Raw genomic sequence first — 11,688 nt, 5'->3', positions numbered from 1 at the left:
AGCCACAAGCGAAGCCCCAAAATACTGAAGAACGTAGCCTATCCCTTCTCCAGTGGATCTTCCTGACCCAGGAATCGAACTGAGGTCTTCTACATTGCAGGCAGATTCTTTACCAGCTGAGCTATCAGGGAAATCCTGATATTTAAGGTAAGTGTTGTCGATGATTTGGGCACCAGAGGGTCTTGAGTAGACAGCCACCTAACACTGACTCCTCCTGGTCTCTAAGTAGCCCACTTCCTTTGGACATCTGGGGATGCAGACATCTACTGGATCTACCCAACATCAAACCCTCCTGGTCTTCACAGGGTGGCTTCTCTATACTTCTGTATACACTTCTGTGTACTTCCTCATTGCTGATGGTGATGGTTGCCATCATCACTTTGACAGAAGTTCTCAGTCTTGATGATGATGTGTGTGAACAGTATTCCGGGACAATATGAGTTCCTGAGAAGTGATGATGAAGGCAAGAAGGTCAAGGATAAGTATTCTTAGGTGGGGGCAATCCCTCCTGATCCTTCAATCATCTCCCTGGTCCACTGCATTCATTTGGCAGGGTGTTGTTGAGTGCTTAGTGCACACACTGAGCATAATGTTCTCCACTCTTACCCTTTGAATTCAAGCCTCAGAAAGATGACTAATATTGTGGACAACTTGTCACCCACAACCCTAGACCATTTGGTTCCAAACTTTGTCATTCATTTATTCCCTTACAGTGTAGACTTCTTGGGTTAATATCCTAAATGCCATCCCACACTGACTCTTCCCAGACTTTGGCCCCTTCATTCTCTCATCCAAGAATTTGGCAATGAGCCTTTCCTCACTGCTTTTGGACACAACTTCATTGTATTCTATCATCTTTGGCAAGGTCTCCCTACTTCATAAGCTAGTCTCCTCAGAATCCCATCTCTGCTTTGACACCAGGGCATTTGGGATGGAATGTATTCCAATATTCCACTGCTGATGTCTTGCACTCTCTAGCATGGGTACAGAGGGTTTAACTGCAAGTCTTGGTGGGTAGTGCTCTCCTGTAAGGTGAAGGCAAGACTTTTACACAGAAATGGTAAAATTGGGGCTTTATTTTTCTGTTCCCCATCTCCCATAATGAATCAATCATGGTGGTTTTTTTCCTTCTGAGACTGAATTTGCTCATCAGTCCTTCTTAAGAGACTCTGGGCAGTCATTATTAAACAATTGCAGTTGCCATATAAGATGAAATTTTCCCCACTGAGACTCCTTGCAAATACCCTTTTCTTCCTGCAGATGAGCAATGCCTCTCAGAGAGTGAGGGAAACAAATCAGTCAGTGACCTCGGACTTCACTCTCACGGGCCTTTTCAACCACTCAGGGCCACATCTGGCCCTGTTCTCCCTGGTGGCTGCCATATTCATGATGGGCCTTCTGGGCAATGCAATCCTGATCTTCCTGATCCACACAGATGCCAGACTCCACATGCCCATGTACTTTCTTCTCAGCCAGCTCTCCTTGTTGGATATTGGCTTTCCACTGGTCACCATTCCCAAGATGGCAGCTGACTTCCTGCAGGAAGAAGGCACCATCTCGTTTGGCGATTGTGCAGCTCAGATGTTCTTCTTGATGCTTATAGGTGTCTCTGAGGGTGTCTTGCTATCCCTCATGTCTTATGACCGCTGCATTGCCGTGTGCCACCCCTTGCATTATCCTGTGCTCATGAGACATCAGGTCTGCCTGCTCATGGTGGGCACCTCCTGGTTGTCAGGTGTGCTTGTAGCCTCCATCCAGACCTCCATCACTCTGCACTTCCCCTACTGTGCCTCACGCACTGTGGACCACTTCTTCTGTGAGCTGCCCGCCCTCCTCAAGCTCTCCTGTGCAGACACCTCTGCCTATGAGTTGGCGCTGTCCATCTCTGGGGTGCTGATCTTGCTGCTGCCTCTGTCATTCATCGCCACCTCCTACAGTCTTGTGTTGGGGGCTGTTCTTCACATGCACTCAACTGAGGCCCGACACAAGGCCTTTGCCACATGCTCCTCGCACATCACTGTGGTGGGGCTCTTTTATGGGGCCGCAGTGTTCATGTACATGGTGCCAGGCACCTACCACACCCCACAGCAGGACAACGTGGTCTCCCTATTCTACAGTCTCATCACTCCCACGCTCAATCCCCTAATCTATAGCCTGAGGAACCGAGAAGTTCAAATGGCTTTGTTCAAGATGCTTTTTAGAACTGGCTTCAGATCAAAGAGATGACCTCCTGGAGGATGCCCAGTTGTCCCAGGGACCCCACCTTACAGTTGAGACCCATCTTTAGTTTGCAGTCCATGTGGTTCAAGACATATTCTGACCAGCTCCCTCCCTCCTCCAAGACTCGCTTTTTCTCTTGTGGATTTAATGATCCCAATTATTTAAACAAGAGGAGGGGTTGGTTTGTTTGTTTGTCTTAAAACAAAGAAAATTTTACTGCAAAATTGTCAACCCACAAACAGAGATGGATCACAGGATCACAGCTTGTAAATGTTTCAGCCACTTATTAGTATCTCACATTATCCCATTCTTATACATTTATGTACAGTGAGCAATAGATAAAATCCAACTCTTGAAATCCAAGCCCAAAAAAATGGAATCGAGGGGCTGGTGCTCTGACAATAATGTTCTCACCACAGTCATCCTTAAGCTGATCACTCTGAGGTCATAAGTGAAGTTAAAGTCAGAGGCATGACTGGGAGCCCTTATAATGGTCTTGCTGCATGAAGGACTGACCGGAGAGGTGGGGTGGAGTGGAAATATTTTATGCAGTATTACAAACCAGCATGATGAAGCCAGAGTCTTTGCTACTGCCCTTCCCTTTAATTTCTACCCTTGCTCCTCCCAGACCCATTAAAGCTTCCCTGTTTTTCAAGTGGTCATGTATGGATGTGAGAGTTGGACGGTGAAGAAACCTGAGCACTGAAGGATTGATGCTTTTGAACTGTGGTGTTGGAGAAGACTCTTGAGAGTCCCTTGGACTGCAGGGAGATCCAATCAATCCATCCTAAAAGAGATCATCCTGGGTGTTCATTGGAAGGACTGATGTTGAAGCTGAAACTCCAATACTTTGGCCACCTCATGCAAAGAGTTGACTCATTGGAAAAAACCCTGATGCTGGGAAAGATTGAGGGCAGGAGGAGAAGGGGATAATAGAGGATGAGATGGTTGGATAGCATCACGGACTCGATGGACATGGGTTTGGGTGGACTCCAGGAGTTGGTGATGGACAGAGAGGCCTGGCGTGCTGCAATTCATGGTGTCTCAAAGAATTGGACACGACTGAGCGACTGAACTGAACTGAACTGAAGTTACAAGAAATAGGCTTGAAGTTTAAAAGAGATAGAGTTGAGATGTGTTTATTCCTCCCCAAACCTAAAATACTTTTTAGAACTGTTCCACTGTGGTAGATGCAGTGGAGGGATATAGAAAAGAATAAGGTTCCTTGGGGGCAGGTTGGTTTTATTTCTTAGACACCTTATGAGTATTGACAGAAGGAATAAAAGGCTTTAAGCCATGTTTAGTGAGCGAATTGATTTCAGATCTGGTTCAGCTTCTTCCTCTACCTTTGGCTACACCATTAACCTTGTCAGAAGCACTGGATCACTTATCTCTTCCCTCCTCTTCTTCTTCCTTCTCACACACAATCAAGATTTCTAGAACATGAATCAGTCTATCATAAAGTGCATGCATTTTTAGTTTTAATAAATATTGCCAGATTGTTCTGCAGAGACTGTCACTCATGAATAAGTGTTCATTTCCCCAACTACAACAGCAAAATTTTGAATAATTCAAATTTCTGCCAATTTCATGAAAGAAAATTATGTTTCTTGATTGTTTTACTTTCAGTGTCCCTGATTTCTAGTGAGGGTGATATCTTTTCATAAGTTTTTTGGCGATTCAAATTTCCTTGACTATGGATTTCTTGTTTATGTCAACTCTCCAAAGAACTGTTCTTACTGATTTGTAGAAGTTCTTTATATCTTTATATGTTATATATTAAGCAAAAGTACTCTTCAAAGTGCCTTTGAATTTAAACTTTGTGGGATTTTTCATATGAAGTTTTTTTAATGGAATCAAAATCATAGATCTTTTTACTTATTTTTATGTCTTACTTTAAAAATTCTTTTCTCCAATATATTATAAGAATATTGTCCTCAACTGTATTCTGATTATTTTAATATATATTTGGGGGGTATAATGTGAGGCATAATTTTTCCCATGTGCCCTTCCGATTTCCCTGTAATTTGCCATAAGTCTCTGCTTATATTTTTCATTTTGTCATGCTGTATCCTAGCAGAATTGCTCTTTGGTCTTCCAGCTTGCCAGTTCTCTCTTATGCTTGGCTTGCTATCGCTGCTGTCAATCCATTGTAGAATTTTCATTTTAATTACCTATTGTTGGTTCTTTTATCAAGAGTAACTATTCTTGTTTCATGGATATGACCTTATCCTTTATCACTATGAAGCTATTAAATGTACTTGTTTTAAAATCATTTTCAGATTATCTATTATCACTACCTCTTGAATGTGAATTTTTCCATGTCTTGGATTTGTGATCACTCATAGAATTGCTTCTTACCTGTTTTGTAATTCTGGGTTGATCACTCATTTAGGGGGTTGGGAATTCTCATAGATTCAGCACTCTGATGATCTCTTTGCAGAATGGTTTGTGGAAATGACTTCCCATCTTGGAGGTACCATGGCTTTGCCCAAGCTTTGTAATGACACAATAAGCAACCCTTACTTATTACTGTGAATCCCTACCCTGCAATTCTTTCTTTGAAGGGTGACTCTATAACTCCTTGTTTTTCCTCTATCACTTCCTTGTTTACACAAAAGTTTGTAACCATTAGAGAAACTTTTGAACATGGATTTCAATGTTTGGTAATGGATTCCTGAAGTTTTTATAAGTTCCACAATACAGCAACAAAAAACTAGATGAACTAAAAAGTCATCATTTATTTAAAGCTTTTCAAAAGTTATGGATGCAAAGAAGTTTCAGTAAACTAAACTTCAAGAGGGATAATCTTTTCATAGGTGAGCAAAGACTAGCAGCCTCTTTCATACTGGAAGGAGTTTCGTGGAGAGATTCTGCTGAGACAGGAGAAATTTTCCCAATGTTTAAAGATAACATGTGTGCTGTCATGATTGTTACTATTGATTGGAATCTTGGATAACCTTAAACACAGAAATAAGTCCCACAGTCTGGCAATTTTCTCCCAAGAAAATTTTGCTGAGTAAAAAGTAGGGGGAATGGAGCTGAAAGCAGACACAAAACTCACAGTGGAGATGAATCCAAAAGTGATCTGAAATCATTTTAACATTTTAACCCAATCCCTGTCACCCCAAATCTTCCTAAGATCAAAGGGATCATCTGCTTAGCAGTAGGGGGAAAGATTGGGGTCAGGATGAAAGACACAGAGATATCTCATGGCCTTATTTTAAAACACAGGTAAAATGTTCAAAGAGACAACCTAAGTGTCCAACAACAAATGGATGAATTAATGTGGCAGAAAGCGAAGAGGAACTAAAGAGCCTCTTGATGAAAGTGAAAGAGGAGCGTGAAAAAGCTGGCTTAAAACTCAACATTCAAAAAACTAAAATCATGGCATCTGGTCCCATCATTTCACAGCAAATAGAAGAGGAAACAATGGAAACGACAGGCTTTATTTTCTTGGACTCCAAAATCACTGCAGATGGTGACTGCAGCCATGAAATTAAAAGACTCTTGCTCCTTGGAAGAAAAGCTCTGACAAACCTAGAAGCTATTAAAAAGCAGAGACATTACTTTACTGACAAAGGTCCGTCTAGTCAAACTATGGTTTTTCCAGTAGTCATGTATGGATGTGAGAGTTGGACTATAAAGAAAGCTGAGTGCTGAAGAATTGATGCTTTTGAACTGTGGTGTTGGAGAAGACTCTTGAGAGTCCCTTGGGCTGCAAGGAGATCAAACCAGTCAATCCTAAAGAAAATAAACCCTGAATATTCATTGGAAGAACTGATGCTGAAGCTGAAGCTCCAATACTTTGGCCACCCGATGAGAAGAACTGACTCCTTAGAAAAGACCCTGATGCTGGGAAAGATTGAAGGCAGGAGGAGAAGGGGACAACAGAGGATGAGATGGTTGGATGGCATCACCAACTCGATGGACATGAGTTTGAGCATCTCCGGGAGTTGGTGATTGACAGGGAAGCCTAGCATGCTGCAGTCCATGGGGTCACAAAGAGTCGGATACAACTGAGCAACTAAACTGAAACTGAAATATGTGGTATATACATACAATAGAGTACTGCTCAGACATAAAAAAAAAAAAAGAAATTTTACCATTTGCAGCAACATGGATGTTTGCAATAACATGTTTTAAGTTATTAACTGTATACAGTATGTGATATGGGTTCCCAGGTGGCACAGTGGTAAAGAATCCACCTGCCAAAGCAGGAGATGCAAGAGACATGTGTTTGATTCCTGGAGAGTGAAAATTCCATAGAGTAGGAAATGGCAACCCTGTTCATTATTCTTGCCTGAAAAATCCCATGGACAGAGGAGCCTGGCTGGCTACAGTCCATGGGGTCACAAAGGGTCAGACATGGCTTAGCGACTGAGCACACAATATGTGGTATAAAAATAATCTAAGGACAAATGTGACAAATGAAGAATACCTACTGAATTCACCATAACGATCACTTCAAAAAATAAATCCAAGAGATGTACCTAAAAATGTAAAAGAGGAGATAAATAGCAAATTTTAAAAATGCTTAGTTAATTGAAAAAAGGCCTAAAAGGAAATAAAAACAGATGATACAAATGGAAAGCAGAGAGCAACATGTTCAACATAATGCCTTTTTTTTTTCAGGTTACATCAATATTTAATAAAACAGATCCATATGACGGGTCATAAATCAAGTCTCAATGAATTCCAAATGACTGAGATCACTCTCAGTATCATCTCTAACTATGACAAACGTAAATTAGAAATTAATCAAATGGTTAATTAGAAAAATCTCCAAATCTGTGGAAATTAAATAACACATTGCTTAAAAGCAAAACAAGGACTTCCCCAGTGGTCCAGTGGTTAAGAATCCACCTTGCAATGCAGGGGACATGTGTTCAATTCCTTGTCTGGAACTATGACCCCACATCCCACAGAACAACTAAGCCTGCACGCCACAACTAGAGAGTCTGTGCACCACAAGGAAAGATCCCGCATGCCGCAACTAAGTCCTGACACAGTCAAATAAATAAATACCTTTAAAAACAAAAGCAACAATCCGTGGGTCAGAAAAAGAATCACATGAAAAATAATTATTAATTTAATTATAACGAAAGTAATCTATCAAAATGTATGAGATTCTCATTAAAGCAGAGCTTAGATATGAATTTATAGCTTTGGATAGATACATGGAAAAACAAGAAAGATTTAAAAACATTGATCTAGGTGTCTATATTTTTTGAAAAAAGATCAAGTTAAACTTAAAGTAAGAGAGTGTGCTCAGTGTCCGACTCTTTGCAGCCCCATGGACTGTAGCCCTCCAGGCTCCTCTGCCCATGGGATTTCCCTGGCAAGAATACTGGAGTGAAGTTGCCATTTCCTGCTCCGTAAAGTAAGTAGAGGCAGTAAAAAATAAAAATAAGAGCATAAATCAATAAAGTATGTGGGAGGCAAACAATAGAGAAAAATGGTTTCTTTAGACGAGTAATAAGAAAAATACCTCAACCACATAGTGACCAAGAATAAAAGAAAGAGAAAACACAAATTACCAATACCAGTAATCAAAGAGAGGCCATCATTACAGCTCCTCCAGACATAAACTGTGTATTATTAACAACTCTCTTCCAATAACGTTAAGTAGATAAATTTTATTTATTTATTTATTGTTGAAGTGTAGTTGATTTACAATGTTGTGTTACTTTTTAGTATGCAACAAAGTTATGTATACATATTAAACTTCTTTGACCAAAAAAATTCATTCCTGTTTTCCCATAAGATGTCATAGGAAAACTCGAATTAACTTTTTGGCCAACCCAATATACATATAACTCAGAGTATTTTCAGTTATAATTTATTACAGGATCTTGAGTATAGTTTACAGGACCTTTTTTTTTTTAATTTATTTATTTTAATTGGAGGCAATTACTTTACAATATGGTGGTGGTTTTTGCCATAAATCAACATGAATCAGTCACAGGTGTACATGTGCCCCACCATCCTGAACCCCTTCCCACTTCCCTCCCCACCCGCATCTCTCTGGGTTGTCCCAGAGTACCTGTTTTAAGTGCCCTGTTTCATGCATCGAACTAGGACTGGTCATCTAGTTTACATATGGTAATATACATGTTTCAATGCTATTCTCTCATATCGTCCCATTCTCGCCTTCTCCCACATAGTCCAAAACTCTGTTCTTTACATCTGTGTCTCTTTTGCTGCCTTGCATATAGGGTTGTCCTCCTGGACTTCCTTGAGGGCTCAGACGGTAAAGCGTCTGCCTACTGTGCAGGAGACCTGGGTTCAATCCCTGGGTCGGGAAGATCCCCTGGAGAAGGAAATGGCAACCCATTCCAGTACTCTTGCCTGGAGAAACCCACGGACAGAAGAGCCTGGTGGGCTACAGTCCATGAGGTCAGAAAGAGTCATGACTGAGTGACTTCATTTTCTTTGCTTTCCTTCTTTCTATATAGGGTTGTCATTACCGTCTTTCTAAATTCCATATATATGAGAGAGTCATTTCCTAGGCAGGTTGATAAGAAGTCTAGGGGTCCCTAAGGAGGGAGGGGTCTGGAATTCTCCAGGAGGAAGAAAGGACAAACTATTTTTTTCCCTCTACATTCCTTAGGATTATATAACAATAATGTATCCTGCTTGAGGACAGTCTCTGGAAAAAACTTTCTGGCTAATCCTGTTATCTTAAAATGTAAATTATGGGAGTAGGTCTAGTGAGGTCTTTACAACCTCCAGACATTCTTTTGATTCAGTGTAATAACTAATTAAAGAGTATATAACTCCACTGCTAACACTAGCAAGTAGATACTCTTTCTGCCCCCTTCTGATGCCTATGTCAGAAGCTTTCTCTAAAACTTTATTACACAAAAGCTCTGAGAGATCAAGCCTCGTCTCTGGCCCCTATTGAATTCTTCTCCTCTGGAGGCCAAGAACCCCAGTGTCTCTTCGTGGGTTCAGCAACAACCTTTCATATATGCATTAATATACTGTATTGGTGTTTCTCTTTCTGACTTACTTCACTCTGTATAATAGGCTCCAGTTTCATCCACCTCATTAGAACTGACTCAAATGTGTTCTTTTTTATAGTTGAGTAATAAATAGTCCATTGTGTATATGTACACAACTTCCTTATCCATTCATCTGCTGATGGACAGCTAGGTTGCTTTCATGTCCTGGCTATTGTAAACAGTGCTGCAATGAACACTGGGGTACACATGTCTCTTTCATTTCTGGTTTCCTCCGTGTGTATGTCCAGCAGTGGGATTGCTGGGTCATATGGCAGTTCTATGTCCTTTCTTTTAAGGAGTCTCCACACTGTTCTCCATAGTGGCTGTACAAGTTTGCATTCACACCAACAGTGTAAGACGGTCCCCTTTTCTCCACACCCTCTCCAGCATTTATTGTTTGTAGACTTTTTGATGGCAGCCATTTTGACTGGTGTGAGATGGTACCTCATTGTGGTTTTGATTTTCATTTCTCTGATAATGAGTGATGTTGAGCATCTTTTCATGTGTTTGTTAGCCATCTGTATGTCTTCTTTGGAGAAATGTCTGTTTAGTTCTTTGGCTCACCTTTTGATTGAGTCGTTTATTTTTCTGGAATTGAGCTGCATGAGTTGCTTGTATATTTTGGAGATAATTCTTTGTCAGTTTTTTCATTTGTTATTATTTTCTCCCATTCTGAAGGCTGCCTTTTCACCTTGCTTATAGTTTCCTTTGTTGTGCAAATGATTTTAAGTTTAATTAGATCCCATTTGTTTATTTTTGCTTTTATTTACATTACTCTGGGAGGTGGGTCATAGAGGGTCTTGCTGTGATTTATGTCAGAGAGTGTTCTGCCTATGTTTTCCCCTAAGAGTTTTAAAGTTTCTGGTCTGACATTTAGATGTTTAATCCATTTTGAGTTTATTTTTGTGTATGGTGTTAGAAAGTGTTCTAGTTTCATTCTTTTACAGGTGGTTGACTAGTTTTCCCAGTACCACTTGTTAAAGAGATTGTCTTTCCTCCATTGTATATTTTTGCCTCCTTGGTCAAAGATAAGGTGCCTATAGGTGTATGGGTTTATCCTCTGGGCTTTCTATTTTGTTACATTGATCTCTATTTCTGTCTTTCATGCTGTCTTGATGACTAGCTTTGTAGTATAGTCTGAAGTCAGGCAGGTTGATTCCTCCAGTTCCATTCTTCTTTCTCAAGATTGCTTTGGATATTCAAGGTTTTTCGTGTTTCCACACAAATTGTGAAATTATTTGTTCTAGTTCTGTGAAAAATACCATTGGTAGCTTGATAGGGATTTGATTGAATCTATAGATTGCTTTGGGTAGTATACTCATTTTCACTATATTGAGCCTTCTGATCCACAAACTTGGTATATTTTTCCATTTATTTGTGTCATCTTTGATTTCTTTCATTGGTGGTTTATAGTTTTCTATATATAGGTCTTTTGTTTCTTTTGGTAAATTTATGCCTAAGTTCTTTATTATTTTCACTGCAATGGTGAATTGGATGGTTTCCTTAATTTCTCTTTCTGCTTTCTCATTGTTAGTGTATAGGAATGCAAGGTTTTTCTGTGTATTAATTTTATATCCTTCAACTTTACTATATTCATTGATTAGCTCCAGTAATTTTCTAGTGGTGTCTTTAGAGTTTTCTATGTAAAGGACCATGTCATCTGCAAACAGTGAGAGTTTTATTTTTCTTTTCCAATCTGGATTCCTTTTATTTCTTTTTCTTCTCTGATTGCTATGGCTAGGACTTCCAAAACTACGTTGAATAGTAGTGGTGAGAGTGGGCACCCTTGTCTTATTCCTGATTTTAGGGGAAATGCTTTCAATTTTTCACCATTGAGGATAATGTTTGCTGTGGGGTTGTCATATATGGCTTTTATTATGTTAAACTTTAAAACTCTTAGGGGAAAACATAGGCAGAACACTCTCTGACATAAATCACAGCAAGACCCTCTATGACCCACCTCCCAGAGTAATGTAAATAAAAGCAAAAATAAACAAATGGGATCTAATTAAACTTAAAATCATTTGCACAACAAAGGAAACTATAAGCAAGGTATGTGCCTCCTATGCCTGCTTTCTGGAGAGTTTTTATCACAAATGGGTGTTGAATCTTGTCAAAGGCTTTCTCTGCATCAGTTGAGATAATCATATAGTTTTTATCTTTCAATTTGTTAATATGGTGTATCACATTGATTTGTGAATATTTAGGAGCTTGCTGTTTATCTATTTTCTATATAGTAGTTTGTATCCGTTAATCCCAAAACTCCTAATTTATCTCTCCTCCACCTCCTTTCTCCTTTGGTGACTTTTGTTTTCTATGTCTATAAGTCTGTTTCTCTTTCATAAATAAGTTCATTTGTGTCATATTATAGATTTCACACACAAGTGACATCATATGGTATTGATTTTTCTCTTTCTGACTTACTTCACTTAGTATAATAATCTCTAGGTTCATCTGTGTA

The 11,688-nt window shown here is 39.6% G+C and overlaps 1 protein-coding gene across 1 annotated transcript; it reads left to right on the top strand.

Moving 5' to 3' along the window:
* The first annotated feature begins 1,209 nt into the window (after window positions 1-1,209).
* On the top strand, window positions 1,210-2,226 carry LOC145510806 (olfactory receptor 2Z1-like). The gene has a single exon (XM_081503001.1). It carries the CDS (start codon window positions 1,210-1,212, stop codon window positions 2,224-2,226), a length of 1,017 nt encoding a protein of 338 aa, XP_081359127.1.
* The last annotated feature ends 9,462 nt before the right edge of the window (window positions 2,227-11,688 follow it).

This window comes from Giraffa tippelskirchi, chromosome 6, assembly GCF_054371585.1.
Source record: "Giraffa tippelskirchi isolate mGirTip1 chromosome 6, T2T-mGirTip1v1.2.pri, whole genome shotgun sequence".
NCBI lineage: Eukaryota > Metazoa > Chordata > Mammalia > Artiodactyla > Giraffidae > Giraffa > Giraffa tippelskirchi.
Note: the sequence above shows the minus strand (reverse complement) of the source record. Positions and strands in the feature narration are given on the sequence as shown.